General features: G+C 38.9%; 1 protein-coding gene across 11 annotated transcripts in view; it reads right to left on the bottom strand.

Moving 5' to 3' along the window:
- Window positions 1-27,500, bottom strand: part of Mbs (Myosin binding subunit) — a 582,822-nt gene that overhangs the window by 146,782 nt on the left and 408,540 nt on the right. For all 11 annotated transcript variants that reach the window (XM_070094697.1, XM_070094699.1, XM_070094698.1 and 8 more), the window contains 4 exons: window positions 18,375-18,563; window positions 9,611-9,713; window positions 6,627-6,742; window positions 6,372-6,476 (listed from right to left, as the gene is read on the bottom strand). In XM_070094697.1, the coding sequence (XP_069950798.1) occupies window positions 6,372-6,476; window positions 6,627-6,742; window positions 9,611-9,713; window positions 18,375-18,563 (513 nt within the window). The remainder of the gene's footprint in view (window positions 1-6,371; window positions 6,477-6,626; window positions 6,743-9,610; window positions 9,714-18,374; window positions 18,564-27,500) is intronic.

Here is a 27,500-nt window from a genome sequence, read left to right as displayed (position 1 = left end):
TAACCCTCAGTAGCCGCCATCATCAACCATCCCCACGACCATCAGCAACCACAACTATCACCCAGGTAATACTCCTCCAAAGCCTCAAAATGCACCTATATTAAGGCTTGGTAACAACCTGTCCCTGACAAAGTGGTGGCCCCTGCACCTGTCTCATATAATATGAACACACACTTCAAGGAAAACACTAATCACTTACTGATATACTTTATGCTAGTACATTATCACATTCAAATAAAAAACCTAACTGAGCCTCACTATCCTTATAAAAACTCTTTACAGCATTTAATAACTTACTACCTATTCCATACACTTGCAACATCTGCCATATTGCTCCTCTATCCACTATCATATGCCTTTTCTAAATCCATAAATGCAATGAAAACTTCCCTACTTTTATCTAAATACTGTTCACATATATGCTTCAACATAAACACTTGATCTACACATCCCCTACCCACTCTAAAGCCTCCTTCTCTCTGCCTTACCTCTAATTCTTTCAATAATAAGCTTATGTATAAACTTTACCTGGTATACTCAGTAAACTTCTTCCCCTATAATTTTACGATCTCTTTTGTCCCCCTTCCCCTCTATATAAAGGAGCTATACATGCTTTCTGCCAATCCCTAGGTACCTTCACCTCTTTCATACATTTTTTCTTTTTTTAATCAACAAGTCAGCCATCATCCACCAAGGCAGGGTGACCCAAAAAGAAAAAATCCCAAAAAAGAAAATACTTTCATCATCATTCAACACTTTCACCTCACTCACACATAATCACTGTTTAGAAGCATATATAAAGATATATAACATATCCCTCCAAACTGCCAATATCCTAAACCCCTCCTTAACACTTTCAGGGTCGAGAGGCCCACTCCTAAATTACTTCTCAGGGTCGAAAATTTTTCGGAAAAAAAAAAAAAAGATTTTTTTCTTATGTAATGAGAGAGAATCTTTTCCCGATCATAATGACACCAAAAGTATGAAATTTGATGGAAAACTTACGGAATTATGCTCTCGCGAAGTTAGTGATCTCGACGATGTTAACACACCGGTGTTATTGCCCACTTTGAGCCCTATTTTCAGCCAATTCCAGTGTACTAGCCGACAAAAATCATATCTATTTCGCTAGAACTCCATTTTTTCTATAGAATGAGTACAAGAAACCACCCATTTACTATTTTCAACTATCCAACAAAGTGGTCAGAAATTGGCAATTTTGCCAATTTCACACAAATTTCAGAAGATGCCAATTTCCAAATAGGGTCCAGAATAAACAAGATAGACATTTCCAGCACTAAAATAACATTTTCTCTGTTCATTAGTCACGTCCCCAGGCCCTTCTTACATCTCTTTTGCTTTCCACTTTGAATTTTTATTCTCACAAAAAATAGAAGATTTACTGTTATGCAGACTACTGCATTAGTGTAGAAATGGTGTAGAAATGGAATAAATAACATCAGTGCACTTGTGAAAGAATATCAGACTCACCAGTTAACGTGTATTGGACACTTGGCATGATTTGTTTACTTTTGAACTTTGGTAAAAATCGAACATTTCTGCTACTTTGAGCTCAATTTCAAGGTACTTTTCTTTATGAAACCAATCAAAATCATCTCAATTTCTGTAATATGTCTTCCATTCTATAAAATGAGACGAGGAAAACTTAAACACAACCATAAATACCATACGAAAATACACTGCAAAGCCGCTGTTTTAAACCAAAAACACGGTCAGTTATTTTTTCTCATTATACAGTGTGTGCTGCAGGATTTTTTTTTATACTGTGCACACTGACCATATAGACCTATTCTTTCATATTTAGGCCTACCAGCTTTCTCTCACTAGATTTGAAGGCGCTAGAATTTAGGCGTACTTGTACGTCAGTAACCCTGGTGCGTAAGCTGTACTAGTACGTTGGAAGCCCTGAAGGGGTTAACAACTCTGCTGTGGGTTGTTTAGACATAATATTAATATTAAGTTCTGAGAACAGATAACTTTACATTGCATACAGCATCTATGATATATGAAAAAAAGAGTTCTCTTTAATGCACATGTGACATTTCACATATCCATGATTTCCATACTATTGTACATGTGAACAAATTTAGCAGATCAAAAACTGAATATAAATAGAAAAAGCCAGAAAATATGTAAATATTATGTTCAGCTAATTGAAGCACAGTCATTTCTTTGGGCAAAATTGAGCTTTACATTAATTTTTTCACTCTCATCTACATCAGTTTTATTTTTTAATTGAATATATGCATTACGCAGAATGAAATGGGGTAGAGCAGCTGGAACTGATGAGATCATGACAGAAATGTTAAAAGCAGGGGGAATATAGTGTTGGAGTGGTTGGTATTTTTGTTTAATAAATGAGTGAAGGTAGAAAGTTGAAAATGAACATAGATAAGAGTAAGGTGATGTGGGTATCAAATGATTTAGATAAAGAAAAATTGGATATCATATTGGAGAGAGGGAGTATGGAAGAAGTGAATGTTTTCAGATATTTGGGAGTTGACATGTCAGCAGATGGATTTATGAAGGATGAGGTTAACCATAGAATTGATGAAGGAAAAAAAGGTGAGTGGTGCGTTGAGATGTATGTGGAGACAAAAAACGTTATCTGTGGAGGCAAAGAAGGGAATGTATGAAAGTATAGTGGTACCAACTCTCTTATATGGGTGTGAGGCTTGGGTTGTAAATGCTGCAGCTAGGAGGCAGTTGGAGGCAGTGTAGATGTCCTGTCTAAAGGCAATGTGTGGTGTAAATATTATGCAGAAAATTCGGAGTGTGGAAATTAGGAGAAGGTGTGGAGTTAATAAAAGTATTAGTCGGAGGGCTAAAGGGGGGTTGTTGAGGTGGTTTGGTCATTTAGAGAGAATGAATCAAAGTAGAATGACATGGAGAGTGTATAAATCTGTAGGGGAAGGAAGGCGGGGTAGGGGTTGTTCTCGAAAAGGTTGGAAGGAGGGGGTAAAGGAGGTTTTGTGGGCGAGGGGCTTGGATTTCCAGCTAGCATGTGTGAGCATGTTAGATAGGAGTGAATGGAGATGAATGGTTTTTGGGACCTGACAAGCTGTTGGAGTGTAAGTAGGGTAATATTTTGTGAAGGGATTCAGGGAAACCAGTTATTTTTACATCCTGACTTGAGTACTGGAAATGGGAAGTACAATGCCTGCACTTTAAAGGGTGCCCTGCCGCCCATGCGTAGTTTAAGGGTGAACTGTAAGAGTTATGCTAGTTACATTCCAAAATTTCCTTTGGTTACACTCTCACTTCATTTTGAGAAAAAAAAATTACTCCAAAATTTTAGCTAAAATCATAATAAAAATTTATAAACAAGGTTACCAATAACAATACTGAATGAAATCTTCAGAAAAATATATGTTTATCTAGAGGTGAAAAACTTTAATTAACTATTATATTTTTAAATATGCCCCTGAAAAGGTTTATGTTTCACAATCAGAAAATGGGGCTGCTTTATTAAAAATGCAAGAACACTGAAATTTTTCAAAACAAATATGTTTAACCTTTAAGCAAGGCCCAAAGCAACAGCAGCAGCAGCAGCAGCAGCAGCAGCAGCATCAATAGCAGAAATAGCAACAACAGCAAAAAGCAGCACATGCAGTACCACAAGCAGCAGCAGAAACTTCATCCTACTTCAGCTGCTCAACAATGTAATTTGCAAAAGACAGTTCCACCAGCTAGATATAGTAGCGAACTTCTTGCTTGTGACCTTGAACTGAATTTCCTCTGAATGGCCTCCATAGGTCATATACCAATTACCGCATTTACAGATGAAGGAACAAGCTAATCCTATGGTGTCCTTGTCTTCAGTATTCAACCAATTACAGTTTTGTTAACCCTTTGAGGGTCGACAGGCCCTCTCCGAAACTCGTTCTCAGGGTCGGCCAAATTTAAAAAAAAAAAAAAATTATTTTCTCTTATGAAAAGATAGAGAATCTTTTCCCGATCATAACGACACCAAAAGTTTGAAATTTGATAGAAAACTTACGGAATTATGCTCTCGCAAAGTTAGCGGTCTCGGCGATGTTTACGGATCGGCGATTTTGCCCACTTTGAGCCCCATTTTCGGCCAATTTCACTGTACTAGTCGACAAAAAACATGAATATTTCGCTAGAACTGCATTTTTTCTATCGAATGGGTGCAAGAAACCACCCATTTATAAATTCAACTATCCAGTACAGTGGTCAGAATTTAGCAATTTTGCCAATTTCACACAAATTTCAAAAGATGCCAATTTCGGAATAGGGTCCAGAATAAACAAGAAAGACATTCCTGGCACTAAAATGACATTTCCTCTAGTCATTAGTCACGTCTCAAGGCCCCTCTTATATTCTTTTGCTTTCCACTTTGAATTTTTATTCTCACAAAAAATATAAGATTTACTGTTATGCAGACTACTGCATTAGTGTAAAAAATGGTATAAATATTATTGGTGCACTTGTGAAAGAATATTAGACTCACCAGTTGACGTGTATTGCACGCTTGGCACGATTTGTTTACTTTTGAAGTTTGGTAAAAATCGAACATTTCTGCTACTTTGAGCTCAATTTCAAGGCACCTTTCATTGTAAAACCAGTCAAAATCATCTCAATTTCAGTAATATGTCTTCCATTCTATAAAATGAGACCAAGAAAACTAGAATACAACAATAAATACTATACGAAAATACACTGCAAAGTCGCTGATTTATTAAAAAAAAATGGAAAAAGTTTTTTTTTTCTCATTATGCACCATGTGCTGCAGGAATTTTTTTAGACTGTGCACACTGACCACATAGACCCATTCTTTCATATGAAGGCCTACCAGCTTTCTCCCACTAGATTTGAGGTCGCTAGAATTTATGAGTACTAGTACGTCAAAAACCCCTATGCGTAAGACGTACTAGTACGACGAAAACCCTCAAAGGGTTAAAGGCCTTAAAGAATAAAAAAGGCACAATAACGTGACTGGAACAATACACAAATAACTTGCACACTGGAGAATGAAACTTACAATGTTCCAGTCCAATCTGGACCATTAACTAGTCATAATGTGTGCCTGGTTAATGGCACAGGTCTGACTAAAACATCATCATAAGTTTCATTCTCCTATGTGAGGGTTATCAGTGTATTGTTTAAGGGCTGTGACAGATTGCCATGACCTCCTTGCCCAGACACAGGTACTTCACATGGTTAATAATCATACTAACAACTTGTAATGCAAGTTGTCACCACAGTTCATGATTTCCATGCATTTTGCAGCTGGCTTCATCCTTCTTCCTAACATACCATAGTTTTCTATTTTTTCTCCAGTTTTCCTTGAGTTAAAATTAACACTAGCCAACAAAATTAATTTTTTTTTACCTGGTTCAGAAACCAAATTGGCTGTTTTAAGCTAAATTTGATGTGCTAATCATTAACATGAGCTCTAACACACCAGTGTCCAGGAGTAATTGATCATCAAACAGATAGTCAGGCTTCCCTGATATCTCTTCTCCATGATGGCTATGGCTTCGTAAAATTGTTCACCGTGGGTTTCTATTTCACAGAAACTGTACATTTTTATTATTATTATCACACTGGCCAATTCCCACCAAGGCAGGGTGGCCCGAAAAAGAAGAACTTTCACCATCATTCACGGTGCTTTACACTACAGTTTTTAAACTGCAACATTAACACCCCTCCTTCAGAGTGCAGGCACTGTACTTCCCATCTCCAGGACTCAAGTCCGACCTGCCGGTTTCCCAGAACCCCTTCATAAATGTTACTTTGCTCACACTCCAACAGCGTGTCAAGTATTAAAAACCATTTGTCTCCATTCACTCCTATCAAACACGCTCATGCATGCCTGCTGGAAGTCCAAGCCCTCGCACACAAAACCTCTTTTACCCCCTCCCTCCAACCTTTCGTAGGCCGACCCCTACCCCGCCTTCCTTCCACTACAGACTGATACACTCTTGAAGTCCCTCTGTTTCGCTCCATTCTCTCTACATGTCCGAACCACCTCAACAACCCTTGCTCCTTGTTGGAGCAAAACTAAATTCAGATTTGAATTCATCAACCCAAAATTAGTTAGAAACATATTTTTAAAAATAAACTGAAATCATGTACACCTATATGACAAGGGATATAAATTTAAGCAAGAAAAAAAAAAAAAGTCAACTCTTGGCCATTAATACAAGCTATAAACCAACATGATCCAAAATTTAAAATAATTTAACTTGCCTAAGCAACAAACACAGCATGCAAATTAGCAAAAAATAAAGCTTCAAATAAGACATTACATACAACTAAGCCAATTAGTAATGTAAAATACACAGGCTAAATAAAAAAAAAAAAAAGCACAAAAGCACACTCACCAATTTGTCATCACCCTCTTCCTCTTCACTCCCTTCATCTGCTTGCTGCTGCTGCTGTTGTTGCTGTTCTGATGAACGCTGAGCTCTCTTCTCAGGGTCTATTTCCTGAGGTCCGAGATGTAAGCATATTTTAAATCCAAATAAATAAAAAATTATACACAAAAAAAAAAAGCACCTAGTTTCAAATTATTGAAAAGCTGAACTAAAAAAATTATAAAAAATAAAGATAAACAAAACTGTAAAATGAGTACTTACATCTATATTCACCTTAACTACACCCGTAGAACGTCTCTTCGGTTTTTTCCGTCTCTGTATTGCAGCTTGAGTACCTTCTCTCGTCTGTGAGTTACGCTCACTCTCTTTATCTTCATCTGAAATTAAAAAAAAAAAAAAATTATACATGTGGAAATTTCCAAGTCACTGCTAGGTAAGAAAACAATGTCTATTAGCAAGATTTGAAATTAACTCAAAGCTTTCATAGTTAATAGGTAAAAAAAAAAACTGAGGGAGCAAAAAGGATGGAAGAAGACAAATGAAAATGAGTGAGGAAAAGAGGAAGGGGGAAGAGGGTAGGAGCAGAAGGACAAGGAGGGAAGTGGAGGGAGGTGAGGGGGGAAGGGGTGGGCATGAAGGGGAGGGAGGTGGATGAGAGGGGAGGAGGAGGAGAGGGGAAGGAGATCAGAGAGGAGGGGAGGGGGAGGAAGAAGGGAAGAATTTATGACAGGAGAAAGGAATCATTATTTGTTTTCTAACTTTAAAGAGTTGTCTCCTGCCAAGACAGAGAGACCAGAAGAAAATATATTCATCATTCACTCTATCGCTGTCCTTCCATACATCACAATCCTTTGACTGTAACATCCTTGCCATTCATTCAGAGTGCAGGCACTACAACAAGAACACATTCCTCACCGGCAATATGTGACGAAGCCTACGGATCAGCTTTGGTTTGGCTTTCGCTGTAGAGAGGCTGCTACTGCTAAGTACAAAGCATGGCGAAGGTATAAGAGACATCCTACCACCTATAACAGGAACTTGCACAGGCAAGCCTGTAGACATATGGGTGACATTCAAAAGTGGGCCATTGCTAAATGGGAGGTGGACACTAAAAGAAAGCTAGCATCAGGTAGGGTAGGCTCCAAAACCTGGTGGTCCCTGGTCAAGGACAGACAAGGCTATCTGCCTGATGAACTCATTCCACCTCTAAATCGACAGGATGGGACCACCTCTACTAGTAGTCAAGAGAAGGCGGACCTCTTTGCTGAACACTTTGTTACCAAAATGAAAGTTCCTGATCCAGCAAGGGACCCTCCTTGGCTAGCTGCAAGAACTGTGTCAAAACTGTCAGTGGTGACAATAAGGCAGGAGGAGGTGCATTTCCTTCTTAAATCGCTTGACCAAGAAAAGGCTGTGGGCCCAGACAAATTGAGCCCAAGATTGCTGAGATGCGCAGACCAGCTAGCAGCACCTCTAACTCGCATCTTTCAGCACTGCCTAGTACAGTGTAAATGGCCCTCTCTATGGAAAGAGGCAAATGCAGTCCCTGTTCACAAAAAGAAGAGCAGAGCAGAAATCAGCAACTACAGACCAGTGTCACTCCTGTCAATCACTGTAAGATCATTGAGACAATAATCTCAAGACAAATGACAGGGTTTTTTGACTATCACTCACTACTTTGTGATCGTCAATATGGCTTCAGGAAAGGTTACTCTGCTGCTGATCTGTTGTTAAACCTCTCCACTAAGTGGCACCAGTCACTGGATGAATCCAAAGTTAGCTGTGTGGTAGCACTGGACATTGCTGGCGCTTTCGACCGGGTGTGGCACCAGGGCCTCTTAGCAAAACTTCAAGCACTGGGAATTGCAGGCTCTACGCTATGTCTCCTCAGTGATTACCTTCTTGGCAGATCTCTAAGTGTAGTTCTCAATGGAACGGAATCAGCAAGACATCCTATTGGGGCAAGTGTTCCACATGGAAGTGTGCTGGGACCATTGTTATGGAATGTCTACTTCAACGACCTTCTTCATCTCATCCCAGAATCACATGCATATGCAGACGACTGCACACTGACATTCACTTATCCAAGAGAAGAAATGCCAGCTGCTCTAAGCTACATCAATCACCAGCTAAGAGCTATATCAGCTTGAGGAAATAGATGGCAAGTAACATTTGCACCTGAGAAAACGCAAATGATGATCGTCTCTAGGCACCATGATGGTAATGCTGGTGCAGTAGTAAGAATGAATGGGAGGGTGTTGGCACCTGGAGAAGACGTTGATATCCTTGGGGTGAAATTTGACTCCAAACTAACCATGAAGAACCATGTTGTAAATCTTGCAAACAAGGCAGCCAGGAAGCTTACAGCACTTCGCCGTATCTCGCATCTACTTGACAGTAGGGGCTGCAAGATTCTGTACGAGGCACAAGTGCGCTCGCACCTTGAGTATGCTCCACTTTCTTGGTTTGTCTGCCCCCCCTCTCATCTGCGACTGCTTGACGACAGAGTAGAGAACAGAGGAAGACGTCTCATCTCTCGCCTGGACCCATCCTGGATAGATCTGTCATTTCAGCAGAGCCTTCAACATAGGAGGGATGTGGGTGGCCTTACTGTTATGTACAAGGCCAATACTGTCAAAGTACCACACTTGGATCCACTTCGAGGACAGCGTGAAACAAGCTTTTATGCCACAAGATGGGCAGAAAGCAGCAACTTCACTCCATCTGATATCCTATATACCCAGGTTGACTCGAGTATGGAACACATTCATACAGCATAATGATGTCAACGAGATAAAGTCAGTTGATCAAATGAAAATGCTGGCCCACAGATGGCTCCAACTTCATCCTGTTCCCTACTTGTATGTCTCATAACAATAAAAATGCTTTCAAATGAGCTGATGTAGGTAACAGCTCTTAGCTTGCCAATAAAGTTAGGAATCCTTAACCTGAAAATAGCTTGTCAATAAAGCTAGGGATCCTTAACCTTGTCAAACCCTGTGTAAAAAAAAAAAAAATACATCCCATCTCCATGACTCAAGTCCAACTAAACAGTTTTCCCCTAATAAAAGTTAGTTGCCCTCCCATGGAGATAGGTTAGAATTTCCCTTCCTCCCCAGGAAGTCAAGTGTGCTGTAAAAAAAACTAAAATGCCTAGAGTAAGAGGGCTACTAGAACGGCCAAGAATTTTTTTTTTAAACAAGGAATTAATAACATTGTAATTTATTAAGTGCACAGCAACTTACCCACTTTATCTTCAGTATTCTTTTTTCTCAGCTGGACCGTAACCGTTTCAGTATCATTTTCTACGTCTGGTTTGTCTTTTGATCGAACATTTTCAAGGGAGAACTGTAAAAAATAATTCCTTCATAAAATTTTGCATATAAAAATACCTATGATATTTCAATTATATTTTTTTTAATTATAAAAGTCTTCTAAAAAGTGTGCTAAAGAAAAACTGCCCAGTACATAGAATCACTACATGAAAGTCCAAGCCATAGATCTAAAAATACCTATGATATTTCTTGTTCACAGAGCCCAAGAATTTAAAAAAAAAAAAAAAAAATTCTTATGAAATGGTAGAGAATCTTTTTCGGAAGGTAATAAAACAAAATGTATGAAATTTGATAGAAAACTGACAAAATTACACTATTGTGAATTTTACTGTGCCAGCGATATTTATGCATCGGTGATGTTGCCCACTTTGACTCCTATTTTAGGCCAATTACATTATTCCAGTAGGCCAAATTCTTAGCTATTTCGTTAGTATTACTTCTATTTTATCGACTGAGCACAAGAAACTGCCCAATCAACTATTTCAACTACCCAATAAAGTGATCAGAAATTGGTAATTTGGCCAATTTCACACAAAGTTCAAAATATTCCAGTTTCAAAACAGGGACCAAAATAAACAATGCAGGTATTCCTGACACTAAAATAACATTTCCTCTGTTTATTAAGTTTCCAGGCTTTACACATGAATTCCATTTTGATTTTTTATTTACACGAAGAATTTTTATTCACACCAAAAAATAGAAGATTTACCGTTATGCAATATTCTAATAATTGCATAAACAATATCACCACATTCGTAAAGGTATATTAGACCCACAAGTTGATGTGTACTGGATGTGTGATGTCGAGAGCCCCTCTCCTAAACTCGTTCTCAGGGTCGAAAATTTTTCGGAAAAAAAAAAAAAAAAAAAAAAAATTCTTATGTAATGAGAGAGAATCTTTTCCCGATCATAATGACACCAAAAGTATGAAATCTGATGGAAAACTTACAGAATTATGCTTTCGCGAAGTTAGTGGTCTCGACGATGTTCAAACATCGGCGATTTCGCCCACTTTGAGTCCTATTTTCAACCAATTTCAGTTACTAGTCGACAAAAATCATATCCGTTTTGCTAGAACTCCATTTTTTCTATCGAATGAGTAAAAGAAACCACCCATTTACCAATTTCAAGTATCCAATACAGTGGTCAGAAATTGGCAATTTTGCCAATTTCACAAATTTCAGAAGATGCCAATTTCTAATTAGGGTCCAGAATAAGCAAGACAGACACTAAAATAACATTTTCTCTGTTCATTAGTCATGTCCCCAAGCCCCTCTTACATTTCTTTTGCTTTCCACTTTAAATTTTTATTATCACAAAAAATAGAAGATTTACTGTTATGCAGACTACTGCATTAGTGTAGAAATGGTATAAATAACATCAGTGCACTTGTGAAAGAATATTAGACTCGCCAGTTGACATGTATTGGACGCTTGGCATGATTTGTTTACTTTTGAAATTTGGAAAAAATCTAACATTTCTGATACTTTGAGCTCAATTTCAGGGTACTTTTCATTATGAAATCAATCAAAACCATCTCAATTTCTGTAATGTCTTCCATTCTATAAAATGAGACCAGGAAAACTAGAATACAACCATAAATACCATACGAAAATACACTGCAAAGTCGCTGTTTTAATCCAAAAACACGGTCGGAGTTTTTTTTTCTCATTATGCACTGTGTGCTGCAGGATTTTTTTTATACTGTGCATACTGACCACATAGATCCATTCTTTCATATTTACGCCTACCAGCTTTCTCTCACTAGATTTGAAGGCGCTAGAAATTAGGCGTTCAAGGACGTCAATAACCCTGATGCGTGTGTAAGCTGTACTAGTACGTCGGAAACCCTAAAAGGGTTAACCTTGGCAAAAATCGAACATTTCTGCTACTTTGAGCTCAATTTCAAGCTATTTTCAGTACTAAAACCAATCAAAATCATCTCTATTTATGTAATATATCTTCCAATTTATCAAATGTGACCAAGAAACTGTGAATACAACCATAAAAACCATAAGAAAATATACCACAAATTCAGTGTTTTAATCCAAGAACATGGTCACATTTTTTTTTCTCAGTATGCACTGCATGCTGCAAGATTTGTTTTATATGGTGCACACTTACCGCATAGATTCATTCTCTCATATCTAGGCCCAAATTTACCACTCACAGCTCATATGAGTGAGCTGAGCTCATGACGTAGAACTACGGTTTGAACCTTGTGGACAAAGTGTAGATCTACGGCATGTACCCTCAATATGGATTTTGAGCCAGATGCTCTGCTACTAAACCACTTTTACTTGACTGTTTTGGATGCACTGGAAAATAAACAAAAACCTTCAAAAAGTGTGGTCAAAATGTGTGCAAAAGAAAAAGCTGTTAAAAGTGGGCAGATAGATTGTATTCAATTTTCTAACAAATCTAAAAGAAATTCTAAAAGCACAGTACTCACCCCAATTCTCTCTCTCAATCTCACTTTGGACATTGATAAATATACAAAAAAAAAAAAAAAAAAAAAAAAAAAAAAAAAAAAAAAAAAAAAAAAAAAAAAAAAAAAAAAAAAAAAAAAAAAAAAAAAAACAGGGCACAGTACTCTTATTTGAGTACTGTGCCCTGATTTTTTTTTTTTTTTTTTTTTGCTGATTTGTATATTTATCAATGTCCAAAATGAGATTGAGAGAGAGAATTGGGGTGAGTACTGTGCTTTTAGAATTTTTTTTAGATTTGTTAGAAAATTGAATCCAAAAATTTTAAAATGAGATATCCATAAATATACAAATTATAATTATTTGCAGATGAGGCTTAAAAGATGTCTGTCAGTGGCATCCATTAAGGACATAATAAACCTTAAAGCTAATGTTAACAAAAAGGAAACATAATATTAATAAACAAAACAAAATTTAAAACTTAGCTAAGTAAAAATTCAGTACCCCAATGCACAGTCCTGGTGCTATTACCATTTCTCATTATTGTAGCAGACAAAAAAAAACTATCCCTAGCTTTGTGTCATCCTGTGAGGATGCTACCAAAATAAGCATGAAAAGTCACCTCAGTAGAGGATACACAATATATAAGCAGATATCAACAAAGTTATCCAGCAGGCAACAAGTTAATACAATGTTTACTGGTGACAAATTCCAACTGTTCAGGTATGGAAAGATTGAAGAACTCAAAAGAAACACCGGCTACAAAACACAGGAGAAATATCTCATAGACCAAGCAATTAAACTACTGGGAAAAAACATGGAGTACAGTACATATTTGGAATCTGCTCTCTGGAATGAAAAAGAGACACACCTGACAATATATACATGGAAGATATCTGAGTGTACAGTATCAAATCTATACACTACTATAACAATGTATAGAAGTTAGAGATATGGAAGTATATGTAAAACACAGCAAAAAGCAGGCATCATATATACAAAACATTATCTAAAGTTGTTCCCCCAAACCTAAAACAACTGCAATTAACACATAGCTTGATAAAATCAACAAATTCACTGATGGGAATAGGAAGCCCTAGGTTAGTGATAAATTTATTATGTAGTCGTACAACTACTTGTGTGGTTGATATATTAGTAAACAAGACAGTTATATTAAAACTAACTAATTTTCTAATTCTGACGATGTCTTTATTGTGATTAATGAGGTCACCTAAGTGTGCGAGAGATGTTTCACATGTAAACCTGAGTGTGTAGAGCACTGCCTATCCTTGAAGTGATCAATATGAGAGGAATGTTAGTTGTATGGAGTTTGGATAACCCATAAAGTATGGATGGTCTGAGATTGCTAGAAAAGAGGAACAGTACAGCAATTTCTTTCCTTGCCCAACCACTTGGAGTATACTGCAGGATTGTCTAAGAAAATTTTTCGTAGCTAACTCACTCTGCTCTACTGACACTCATAGGGTACGGGTCTTGGAATTGTAGGCTATCATGCTCAAGATAAGCACCAAGCTACATTATCAGCAGTAGCGATGATTACATCGTCCCCAGAGACATTCCTGTACTGGATTGAAAAAGTCCCCAGTGGGCAAAATGTCTCCTAATTAAATGTCCTAATTACTGCATGAATACCTGTATTCCAGTTTTGCTACATTTTATTACTTTTTCTTTTACAAAACTTACTGCCTGATATAGCTGTCACTATTAGCTTATGTATCATAGTTAACCTTCTGACACTCATGAATGAACTGTATATCCCTACATATACTACTAAATAAAAAACAAAAACAAAAATGACATTTTACCACATAAAAATGACATGTTACTACATAAAAGGCTGCTCAGAAAATTTGAGAAGCCCGAAACAGGAAAGCTATTAGAATGGATAAAGAAATATGGCCTAAAGGAACAAAAACTAAGAGATGATCATGACATACAAAACAATACAAGATAAAGACAGGAGGAAACAAGGACAGGCTAATTACCAGGAATGCAAAAAGAACACAGGGGTATGGTTGGAAATTACACACCCAAATTAGCCAGAAGGAGATTAGGAAGCATCTTATATCATTTTGCACATTACAACCTATGCATTATATATTGTATTTTTTTTTGTTTTGTTAACACACTGGCCGTTTCCCACAAAGGCAGGGTGGCCTGAAAAAGAATAACTTTCATCATTCACTTCATCACTGTCTTGCCAGGGGCATGCCTACACTACAGTTATAAAACTACAACATTAACACCCCTCCTTCAGAGTGCAGACACTGTATTTCCCATTTCCAGGACTCAAGTCCGGCCTGCCAGTTTCCCTGAATCCCTTCATAAATGTTACATTGCTTACACTCCAACAGCACGTCAAGTCCTAAAAACCATTTGTCTCCATTTGCTCCTGTCTAACACGCTCACACACACTTGCTGAAAGTCCAAGCCCCTGGCACACAAAACCTACTGTACCCCCTTCCTCCAACCTCTCCTAGGCCAACCCCTACCCCACTTCCTCAATCCTCTGGATAATAGTTTTGGTAACCCCACACCTCCTCCTAATCTCCAAACTACAAATTCTCTGCATTATATTCATACCACACAATGCCCTCAGACATGACATCTTCACTGCCTCCAGCCTTCTCCTTTCTGAAATACTTGCAACCCATGCCTCACACCCATACAAGAGCATTGGTATAATTATACTCTCATACATTCCCCTCTTTGCTTTCATGGATAAAGTTCTTAGTCTCCACAGACTCCTCAGTGCACCACTCGCCTCTTTTCCCTCGTCAATTCTATGATTCACCACGTCCTTCATAGACCCATCTGCTGACACGTCCACTCCCAAATATCTGAATACATTCACCTCCTCCTCCATACTCTCTCCCTCCAATCTGATATCCACTCTTCTGTTACCTAATTTTTGTTATCCCCATCACCTTACTCTGTCCTTTTAACTTCCTTCTTTTACACACCCTGCCAAACTCATCCACCAACCTCTGCACCTTCTCTTAAGAATCTCCCAAAAATATAGTGTCATCAGCAAAGAGCAACTGTGACAACTCCCGCTTTGTATTTGATTCTTTATCTTTTAACCCCACACCTCTTGCCAACACCCGAGCATTCACTTCTCTTACTACTCCTACAAATATATTGAACAACCATGGTGACATCACACATCCTTGTCTAAGGCCTACTTTTACTGGGAAATAGTCTCCCTCTCACCTACATACTCTAACCTGAGCCTCGTAAAAACTTTTCACCGCTTTCAATAACCTACCTTATATTCCATACATTTGCAACATCTACCATATTGCCCTCCTATCCACCCTATCATATGCCTTTTCCAAATCCCCCCCCCCCCAAAAAAAAAAAAAAATCTTTACCCTTACCTAAATACTATTCACCTACGCATTTCACTGCAAACACTTGATCTACACACCCCCTATCTTTCCTAAAGCCTCCTTGTTCATCTGCTATTCTGCTCTCCGTCTTACTCATAATTCTACTGTTAATAACTTTACCATACACTTTTCTAGGTATACTCAACAGATTTATTCCCCTACAATTTTTACACGCTCTTTTGTCTCCTTTGCCTTTATACAAAACAACTATGCATGCTCTCTGCCAATCCCTAGGTACCTTACCCTCATCCATACATTTATTAAATAAAAACATTAACCACTCCAAAACTATATCCCCACCTGCTTTTAACATTTCTATCTTTATCCCACCAATTCCAGCTGCTTTACCCCCTTTCATTCTACTCACTGCCCCACACTTCCCCCACACTCACAACTGGTTCTTCCTCACTCCTTTAAGATACTATTCCTCCTTGCTCTATACACAAAATCACAGCTTCCCTATCTTCAACATTTAACAATTCCTCAAAATATTCCCTCCATCTTCCCGATACCTCTAACTCTCCATTTAATAACTCTCCTCTCCTATTTTTAACTAAAAAATCCATTCTTTCCCTAGGTTTTCTCAAGTTATTAATCTCATTCCAAAACTTTTTCTTATTTTCAACAAAATTTATTAATAACATCTCACCCACCCACTCATTTGCTCTCTTTTTATATTGCTTCACCACTCTTTTAACCTCTCTTTTTCTCTCCATATACTCCTCCTTCCTTGCATCACTTCTACTTTGTAAAAACCTCTCATATGCTAACATTTTCTCTCTAACTACTCTCTTTACATCATTTCACCAATCACTCTTCTTCCCTCCCGCACCCACTTTCCTGTAATTACAAACTTCTGCAGAACACTCTAACACTATATTCTTAAACTTACTCCACACATCTACCCCATTGCCTGTATTCTGACTAGCCCATCTGTCCTCCAACAGTTGTTTATATCTTACCCTAAGTGCCTCCTCCTCTAGTTTATAAACCTTCACTTCTCTCTTACTTGCTGCTTCCATTTTCCTTGTATCCTATCTACCTTTTACGCTCATTGTAGTTACACCTAAAATGTGATCTGATACATCTGTGGTCCCTCTATAAACATGTACATCCTGAAGTCTACCAAACAATCTTTTATCTACCAATACGTAGTCCAACAAACTACTGTCATTTCGCCCTACATCATATCTTGTTTACTTATTTATCCTTTTTTTCTCAAAATATGTGTTGCTTATAACCAAACCCCTTTCCATACAAAGTTCAATCGAATACTCCACATTATCATTTACTCCTGGCACCCCAAACTTACCTGCCACACCTTTCTCTAAATGCTTCTCCTACTTTACCATTCAAATCCCCTACCACAATTACTTTCACTTGGCTCAAAAGCTCCTACACACTTGCTTAACATTTCCCAAAATCTCTCTCTCTCTCCTCTACACTCCTCTCTTCTCCAGGTGCATACACACTTATTATGACCCACTTATCACATCCGACCCTTATTTTAATCCACATAATCACTGAATTGATACATTTATATTCCCTCTTCTCTCTCCATAAATGATCCTTCAACACTCTTGCTACCCCTTCCTTAGCTCTAACTATCTCAGATACTCCTAACTTAATCCCATTTATTTTCCCCCACTGAAACTCCCCTACCCCCTTCAGCTCTGTTTCGCTTAGGGCTAGGACATCCAACTTCTTTTCATTCATAACCTTTGCAATCACTTCTTATCATCTGCACTACATCCATGCACATTCAAACATCCCAATTTTATAAAGTTCTTCTTTTCCTTCTTCTTAGGAATTTATACAGGAAAAGGGGTTACTAGCCCATGGCTCCCAGCATCTAGTCACCTCCTACGACACGCATAGCTTATGGAGGAAGAATTCTGTTCCACTTCCCCATGGAGATAAGCAGAAATAAACAGGAACAAGAACTAGAAAGAAAACAGAAGAAACCCAGAGGGGTTAGTATATATATGTTTGTACATGCATGTGTAGTGTGACCTAAGTGTAAGTAGAAGTAGCAAGACATACCTGCAACCTTGCATGTTTAGGAGACAGAAAAAGACACATTACATTACAAAATCCAGTATTATCGTTCACCTTTTCGTTGATGTATGAAATATTTGTAGACAGCCATACTGTCTGCACAGAGCCTATGCTATCTGCCAGCTGAGTTCATATTTCGCACCATGCTCGTGCTGCCACCTATAGGCCTACCACTTCAGTATGCCCACACCTTCCTCTACCTGATTATCTCAGCAACCTTCACTCAGTCAACAAGGCCTACTCCTCTCTCCCTTGCTGAGCATGACTCTCCCGGGCCATGGGCACTTGACACACTGCCTGTGTACCCCACGACATTGCAAATAAAGTAAGAAGCCTCCGAAGCCTTATCATTGAAACCCGCTCTGCAAGAACGACCAATATTCTGGTAAACATATTCTGGACAAATAATTTTCTTTTTTTTTTTTACTTTCATATGGGTCTGGTCAGTGGCTGCTTGTGTTGTTGTTGGGGAGGGTAAGTATGTACATTTTAAAATTGACAGAGATAGGAACTGTTGAAATCCCTCTGCATTCATATTTCAGGAATTCATACTTAGCAAACATTACAAGTCAGAAATGATACGAAAAGGGATAGAAGGGATACGAAAAACTTTCCTAAGTACAACAAAAGAAATATTTCAAAGCTTTTTACCTGGAACATAGCATTCAAGAACAGCGATCAAGCCTCTTCCACTCCTCATAGTAAATGGGCTTAGAATTTTATGAAATCTAACAATATTATACTGCAAAGCAGTAGATAGTTCACAAAAGTACCTACCCTATTCTTATCAGAATCATCAACCTTCAACCTCCATGATGGGCGCCTTTCTTCCTCATCTGCTTTGGTAGGTGACTCGGGCTTTGGCTTGGATGACGGTGAGGGTGGGGTGGTTGTGGATGAACCTAACGAAGTGGAAGTGGGCACAGTGGGGGCTGATGAAGTTTCCTTAGGCTCTGGACTAGATGTCTGAAGCAGAAAGAGGGCTCTAAATCAGGCAACTACACCTTTCAAAATTTTTCTTAATATTGAAGTTTTCAGTAATTTTTTAATTTCCTTTTTAAAAAAATTATATATTTAAGATTAGTCTCCTGTTTTCACACATTTACTTGCAAAATCTACAGAAATAAAATAACTAATCTCTCCCCAAAAGCAGATATTCCTTACCTTTACATTTCTAAAGATATAATGGCAACGAGTCTTTTATACAAGGTTCTTAACCCTAAAACTGTCCAAACGTAGATCTACGTTCACCTGCGTGGCACTTCAAATATTTTGAAAAATAAAAAAAAAATGTTTTTCTTTTTAAATTAAAGAGGGCAATTTTCTGTGTGGTATAAGGGGGGAAAAAAAAAAAAATTAGGACCAGTACTTACCGAGATATAAGACCGCGAAGTTGACTCTGGATGTTCATCTGACAGCAGCATCCAGTCCTGCCACTTGCAGAAGCGTTGCCGATTTACCTTTTTTTCTCGTTTTTATTTTAATTTATATAATTTTTATGTTCTGATAATTACAATTTATTATAGTTCATGTGATTTCATAGCCAATCTTTGTTCTGACACTAATATTATGTACTGAAATAGTACTCAAACAGTAATAATCACACTGACAGGTGAACAGTTTCACCTGCCTTGGTCATAAAAACATAAGAAAGAAGGAACACTGCAACAGGCCTACTGACCCATGCGGAGCAGGTCCATGCCCCCCCCCCCCGGATTAGACCAATGACCCACCCCCCGGATTATCCCAATGACCCACCCAGTCTGGTCATCCCCACTCAAGGATGGAGCACTGTACCAGACCCAGCAACACAAGCTAGTCAGGTCCAACTCACACCCACCCACACCCACTCATGTATTTATCTAACCTATTTTTAAAACTACACAACGTTTTAGCCTCGATAACTGTACTCAGGAGCTTGTTCCACTCATCCACAACTCTATTACCAAACCAGTACTTCCCTATATCCTTCCTGAATCTGAATTTTTCCAACTTGAAACCATTGCTGCGAGTCCTGGCTTGGCTCGAAATTTTCAGCACACTATTTACATCCCCTTTATTCATTCCTGTTTTCCATTTATACACCACGATCATATCCCCCCTAATTCTACGCCTTTCGAGAGAGTGCAGATTCAGGGCCTTCAGTCTATCCTCATAGGGAAAATTTCTGATACATGGGATCAACTTTGTCATCCTCCTTTGTACGTTTTCCAGAGCATTTATGTCCATTCTGTAATACGGTGACCAGAACTGAGCAGCATAGTCTAAATGAGGCCTAACCAAGGATATATCGAGTTGAAGAACAACCTGAGGACTTCTATTATTTATACTTCTAGATATGAAGCCAAGAATTCTGTTAGCTTTATTGCGAACACTAATGCACTGTTGTCTTGGTTTTAGGTTACTGCTAACCAGAACTCCTAAATCCTTTTCGTAATCGGTAGTATTAAGATCTACATTATTTAGTTTATATGTGGCATGGTTATTTAACTGTCCAACATTTAGAAGTTTGCATTTGTCAATATTAAACTGCAGCTGCAACTTCTCCGACCATTGCGTCAGTCTATTCAAATCATCCTAGAGTGCTCTAACGTCCTCATTAGAATGAATTGGACGGCATATTTTGGTGTCATCAGCAAATTTGCTTATGTCGTTATTTATTCCCTCATCTATGTCGTTTATGTAAATTGTGAACAACAACGGGCCCAACACTGACCCCTGAGGAACACCGCTTGTGACGTGCCCCCATTCTGATTTCTCCCCATTTATGCAAACTCTCTGCTGTCTATTTGCCAGCCATGCCTCTAACCAGGAAAAAATTTTTCCTCCTATTCCGTGTGCCCTAAGTTTCCTCAATAGCCTCTGGTGTGGAACTCTATTGAAAGCCTTACTGAAGTCCATATACACAATATCATATTCATTACCATGATCTACCTCCTCAAACACCTTAGTGAAAAAAGTTAGTAAATTCCTAAGACAGGAATGCCCCCTTGTAAAACCGTGCTGAGAATCATTAATCAATCTGTGCCTGTCAAGATGGCTACGAATTGCTTCGGCAATTATTGATTCCATAAATTTTCCCACTATGGAGGTAAGGCTTATTGGTCTATAGTTTGAAGCCAAGGACCTGTCACTTGCCTTGTAAATAGGTATTACATTTGCCATTTTCCACTTATCAGGCACTATGCCAGTTTGTAGTGATATATTAAAAAGATTAGCCAAAGGTATGCTAAGTTCCTCTTTACATTCCTTTAACACCCTTGCAAACAGTTCATCAGGACCTGGGGATTTGCTAGGTTTTAGTGTCTCTATTTGTCTGAGGACCATGTCACTAGTTACCGCAATCGTACATAGTTTATTATCATCCTGTTCTATGTAATCTATTATTTCAGGAACATCGCTAGTATTTCCCTGGGTGAAAACTGAGAGGAAGTAGGTATTTAGAATTTCACACATATCCTTATCACTGTCAGTGATCTGACCCGAGTTACTCTTAAGTGGGCCAATCTTGTCCCTAATCTTACTTCTGTATACCTGAAAGAACCCTTTTGGGTTAGTCTTTGAATCCCTTGCGACCTTAGCCTCATAATCTCTTTTTGCTTTTCTTATTCCTTTCTTTATTTCTCTCTTTAATTCTTAACTGCCCATCCCCTCTTTTGATACGCCTATATATGCCTCTCTTTTGACCAATAAGATGTTTTAATCTATTGTTCATATATTTGGAATCATTTTTGTTAGATCTAATTTCCCTATTCGGAACAAAAGTTGTCTGGGCAGCTAGAACTATGCTCTGAAAAACGTCATATTGGCAACCAAGATCACCTACCTGACCCATAGTTAGGACATCCCAATTTAGCCCACCCAAGTAATTTTTCAGTCCCATGAAGTCGGCCAAGCGAAAATCTGGGACAGAGATTTGATTGCAGTTATCTGGGTGTTCCATGATATTTTGAAACTAAGTGATTTGTGATCATTTTCCCCAAGCTCATCATTAACCTCAAGATTATTAATTAGTGAATCTTTGTTGGCAAGAACCTCTAGTTGGTTCTGTCACAACCTGTTCTAAAAAGCAATCCTGAACCGTATCAAGAAAGTCACTAGACTCAAGATTTCCTGTCATATTGTTCCAATCAATTTGTCTAAAGTTAAAATCTCCCATTATCACATTTTCATATCTAGATGCCCTATGAATTTCGTCCCATAACAGCTTACTGCACTCCCTATCAAGGTTTGGGGGCCTATAAATCACACCCAAAATTAATTTGTCACGACCCTCGAGAAACTGAAGCCAAACCGATTCTGTGTTCAATGTTTCTAATCTTATAACATGTCTAAGACAACAATTTAAATTTTCTCTGACATACATCGCCACACCACCACTCTTCCTGTTGACCCTATCAGTGTGGAATAGTTTATAACCCTCTATGTTGCATTCAGAAGGCATTTCTCTATCTTTCAGGTTGAACAAGGTCTCTACCAATAATATCTATATTACCTACACTTGCAAGTAATTTTAGCTCATCTATCTTATTTCTTAGACTCCTACTATTTGTATAGTAAACCTTAAGGGAGCTAGTCACTCGTTGCCCTCTATCATCTCTCTTTGTTTGTTGATTAATTGATTTGCCATTACTAGCAACTTTATTTTGAATATTGTCTTTTAAACATATTCCTGAGGTATCCCAGTAATAACTGCTGTTTTTAACACTAATGCTGCAGCCTGATTGTTTCCCACAAACACCCATACCTCTATAATCTATCAGTTTAAATTCCTAGACAAGTCATCAATTACCTGGTCATTTACTATTGTCTAGAAAGTATTTATAGGTTCCAACAATGTTTTAGACACGCTGGAGTACGAAACTCCTTGAAGAATGGTGCTATGACAAGTGACAGTCAGTGACATTTGATGAATGTGCACTGCTGGAGGGAACCTTGCCTTTATATGTTTTTACTCTTGCACAGAAACATGTCTTTATGTCTATCTGTCAGTCTATCTATCTGCCTGTCTGTCTGTCTGTCTGTCTAGCTCTGCTTATCTGTCTGTCTAGTTCTGCTCATCTGTCTTTCTGTCTTGTGTGTGTGCCTGGAGTATAATATGAAACTCCGTGAAGAATGGCATTATGACAAGTGTCAGATAAATGACAGCCAGTGACATTTGATGAATGTGCACTGCTGTAGGGAACCTTGCCTTTATGCTTTTACTCTTGCACACAAACATATGTCTGTATGTCTGTCTGCCTGTCCATCTATCTATCTGTCTGTCTGTCTGTCTAGTTCTGCTTATCTTTCTGTCTGCATGTGTTAGTGTGTCTTTCCATCTGCTTGTCTCTGTCTCAGGCTAGTAAACCTGTTGGTCTGTTGTTTATGGGCCACTCCCTGATTGATAAGCAAGTGATACTGCTATTACTTGGGTGGGAGTTGTCACAGCTGCTCTTTGCTGATGACACTGTGCTCTTGGGAGATTCTGAAGAGAAGCTGCAGAGATTGGTGGATGAATTTGGTAGGGTGTGCAAAAGAAGAAAATTAAAGGTGAATACAGGAAAGAGTAAGGTTATGAGGATAACAAAAAGATTAGGTGATAAAAGATTGAATATCAGATTGGAGGGAGAGAGTATGGAGGAGGTGAACGTATTCAGATATTTGGGAGTGGACGTGTCAGCGGATGGGTCTATGAAAGATGAGGTGAATCATAGAATTGATGAGGGAAAAAGAGTGAGTGGTGCACTTAGGAGTCTGTGGAGACAGAGAACTTTGTCCTTGGAGGCAAAGAGGGGAATGTATGAGAGTATAGTTTTACCAACGCTCTTATATGGGTGTGAAGCATGGGTGATGAATGTTGCAGCGAGGAGAAGGCTGGAGGCAGTGGAGATGTCATGTCTGAGGGCAATGTGTGGTGTGAATATAATGCAGAGAATTCGTAGTTTGGAAGTTAGGAGGAGGTGCGGGATTACCAAAACTGTTGTCCAGAGGGCTGAGGAAGGGTTGTTGAGGTGGTTCGGACATGTAGAGAGAATGGAGCGAAACAGAATAACTTCAAGAGTGTATCAGTCTGTAGTGGAAGGAAGGCGGGGTAGGGGTCGGCCTAGGAAGGGTTGGAGGGAGGGGGTAAAGGAGGTTTTGTGTGCGAGGGGCTTGGACTTCCAGCAGGCATGCGTGAGCGTGTTTGATAGGAGTGAATGGAGACAAATGGTTTTTAATACTTGACGTGCTGTTGGAGTGTGAGCAAAGTAACATTTATGAAGGGATTCAGGGAAACCGGCAGGCCGGACTTGAGTCCTGGAGATGGGAAGTACAGTGCCTGCACTCTGAAGGAGGGGTGTTAATGTTGCAGTTTAAAAACTGTAGTGTAAAGCACCCTTCTGGCAAGACAGTGATGGAGTGAATGATGGTGAAAGTTTTTCTTTTTCGGGCCACCCTGCCTTGGTGGGAATCGGCCAGTGTGATAATAAAAAATCAACAAACACTGTATAGCACTTGGCCTGGAATTTTTGGGTTATCCTAGGTAATTTACATTATGTATAATAACTGTACTTATGAGTACACGTGAGAGATATAGAGACAGACAGATATAGACAGAGACAGCCAAAGCCAGCCAGCCAGCCAGCCATCCGAATACATAAGAACATAAGAAAGAAGGAACACTGCAGCAGGCCTACTGGCCCATGCAAGGCAGATCCATGTTACACCCATCCACACTCACTCATGTATTTATCCAACCTATTTGTACTTTCCTCTTAAAATGTGAGTGTTAATACGGTATGACATCAGTGAATCACTGGTGTTTGCCATGCTATCTGCTCTAGCTGGCGCTCAATTGAACTGGTGCTCCCAGAAGGTACTAAGTGGTCCCCAATTTTTTTCATATTTGCACACACTGCGTACACAGACCCATTCTTTCATGTCTAGGCAACTCAGGTCTATCGTGCCAAATTTGAAGGAATGAAAAATAAAATGTTGATCTATGTTCAGAGCACTGCACATGTGCATGTATGGACAGTTTAAGGGTTAAGGAAGGGGGGAAAGAAAGAAGAATTTCAACCCAAGTTCTCCAGGAGCTAGAGATATAGTAAAGAATATTTAAAGATTTATTAGGAACAGAATAAAGAAACACACATGAATTTATATATACATGTATTAATAATCTAATTAGAAGAATATAAAATTAACTGCTATTTAATATTCATGAACCTAAGGAAAAAAAATTCATATCAGTGCACATTTCACAGGCTTCCATTTATCACTTGCATGACAGGACTCGTACTTGCCTATTTGTAGATGCTGGGACCAATGCTCAGATCCTGGCCCTGCCTCATAACTCTTCACATTCACGCCCTCTTATCCTCATGGTCTCTATTGTACCTGCTCTCAAAATTACGTATGGAGTCAGCCTCCACCACCTCTTCACCAAGATCATTCCACTTCACAATCAGTCTGAGACTGAAGAAATACTTCCTAACATTCCTGTGGGTCAGCCGAGCCTTTAAACTTTTAACAGTGTCTCTGGGTTCCTGTTTCTTGCCTCTCAAACAGCCAATCTCTGCCTTACAAAATATTGGAGGGGATTGATATGTTATAATCATGTTTCCCCATGGTTCTTCTGTCTTCCAATGTCATTAGGTCTATTTCCATTAGCATCTCCTTGTAGATCATGCCACTTAGTTTAGAAACTAATCTTGTTGCACACTTATATACTTGCTCTAGTTTCTTAACATGCTTTTTTTTAGATGCACATTCCACACTGGTGCTTTATACAACAAGATGGGCCCAGAATGAATTTGAGATTCCTGAAAGCTAGTCTCAGATCTGCCAGAGGAACATTGGCTGCAGAGATTTTTTTTGCTGCTGTGAGCCTCTTCTGTTATACTGGGCACTTTGCTCACCCCAGGGTTTTTTCTTCAGACTCTGTTTTCCCTAGTCTATACCCCATTTTTAGTCCTTTTACTTCTTCTTTAATTAAGGCAACCACTTATCTGACAACTCTTGCAATTTATCCAGATCCCTCTGGAGCCTATCCTTGTCCTCATCTGTTTTTATTTCCACATTTGTTTTACATCATCAGCAAACAGGAACATATCTGAATCAATTTCATATGGAATGTCATTCACACAAACCTGAAACAGAAGAGGTCCTAATACAGATCCTTGAGGAACCTCGCTAGTCACTCTTCAACATTCTGAAATCTCTTTCCTGACAATCACTCTTTGCATCCTTCCCCTATGATACTCTGAGCCACTGGAGTACATTCCCTGTTTTTCCTGCTGAAATCTCAAGTTCTTGGTCCAGCCTCTTCTAGGTACAGTATCAAAAGTCCTTTTGCAGTTGAAATAAAATGCAATCCACCCAACTTCCTCTCTCATCACACATCTATTACTTTGTCACAGAACTCCAACAAGTCAGCTGTTGTAATAGTTGTGGATGAGTGGAACAAACGCCGAGAAGTGTAAACCTTGGGTAACTTTAAAAATATATTAGACAAGTACATGAGTGGGTGTAACTTGAACTTACCTAGCAATGGCTAGTAGGCTTGCTGTAATATTCCTTCCTTGTGTTCTTAAACCAGTTCTCTCTAAGTGTTCTACCACTCCCTTCATGATAAGTTTCTCCCTTCCACTGCAAGGTATGCAAGTCAAAAAAATTGGTCCGTAGTATAATGCAGCCCGTCTGTTTCCTTTCTTAAACATAGGGATTACACTAGCTGTCCTCCAGATCCTGGGTAACCGACACATATCTACTGACTTGCTGTAGATCACAGTCAGTAGTTTAGAAAATGTTTCTGCATCCTCTCGCAGAATTCACACACACGTTAAATTCCATTTCCTTTGATGTATCCAAGTCCATCAAAAAGTTCATTTACCTCTTCCTTTGTTAAGCAGATGGCATCCAGTACTTGTCGGTGTTCCCTGTCCTTAGTCTCTCTGGTATTGCCCCAGTTTCCACTAAGACCTCTTCATATTGTTTTATCAACACCTCACAAACTTCCTTGTCATCATTCATGTGTGTATGTGTATTCACCTACATGTACTCACCTATATGTAGCTGAAGGGGTTGAAGCTTGGCTCCTGGCCCTGCCTTGCCACTTGCCAGATTCACTTTCTCGTAGCCTCGTGGGCCCTATCAAACATACTCTTAAAACTATGTATAGAGCCTGATTCAACCACTTCATCAAGGTCATTCCATTTCCCAACCACCCTCAGACTGAAGAAATACTTCCTGACATCCCTGTGACTCATCAGTGTCTTTACTCTCCAACTAAGCTCCCAAATATCCATTTCCCACCTCTCAAACAGCCTGTCTACCCTATCAATTCCTCTGAGTATTTTGTAAGCTATTATCATATCTCTTCCTGGTTCTTCTGTCTTCCTGGGTCACCAGCTTTAATTCTTTTAGCCTTTCACTGTAGCCTATACCCTCTTAGCTCTGGAACTAGGTTCACTGCATACTTCTGCACTTTCTCCAATTCCTGAAGGCAATGGCTGCAGAGGACATTCAACTGATGTGAGCCTCTGGTGATTTGGTAGGCATTATCTTTACTTCCAAGTCCTTCTCTTTGAATGAGGTCAGCAGCTTCCATCTAGTCTCCTGGCTCCATCCACTAACTTTATAACCCTTCATTTGCTGGGGTTAGATTAACCCCTTGACTGTCGCAACCCTCAATCCTGAGGTGTCTCCTGGTGCTGCAAAATTTAAAAAAAAAAAATCTTATGAAATGATAGAGAATCTTTTCCCGATTGTAATAACACCAAAAGAACTAAATTTAATGGAAAACTGATGGAATTACACTCTCGCAAAGTTAGCGACCTCGGTGATACTTACTAATCGGTGATTTCGCCCACTTTGAGCCCTATTTTCAGCTAATTCCATTGTTCAAGTCGACCAAACTCATAGCTATTTCTTTAGAAC

The sequence above is a fragment of the Cherax quadricarinatus genome, chromosome 47, assembly GCF_038502225.1.
Source record: "Cherax quadricarinatus isolate ZL_2023a chromosome 47, ASM3850222v1, whole genome shotgun sequence".
Taxonomy (NCBI): Eukaryota; Metazoa; Arthropoda; class Malacostraca; order Decapoda; family Parastacidae; genus Cherax; species Cherax quadricarinatus.
The sequence above is the reverse complement of the archived record's forward strand: the minus strand, read 5'-3'. Positions and strand labels throughout refer to the sequence as shown.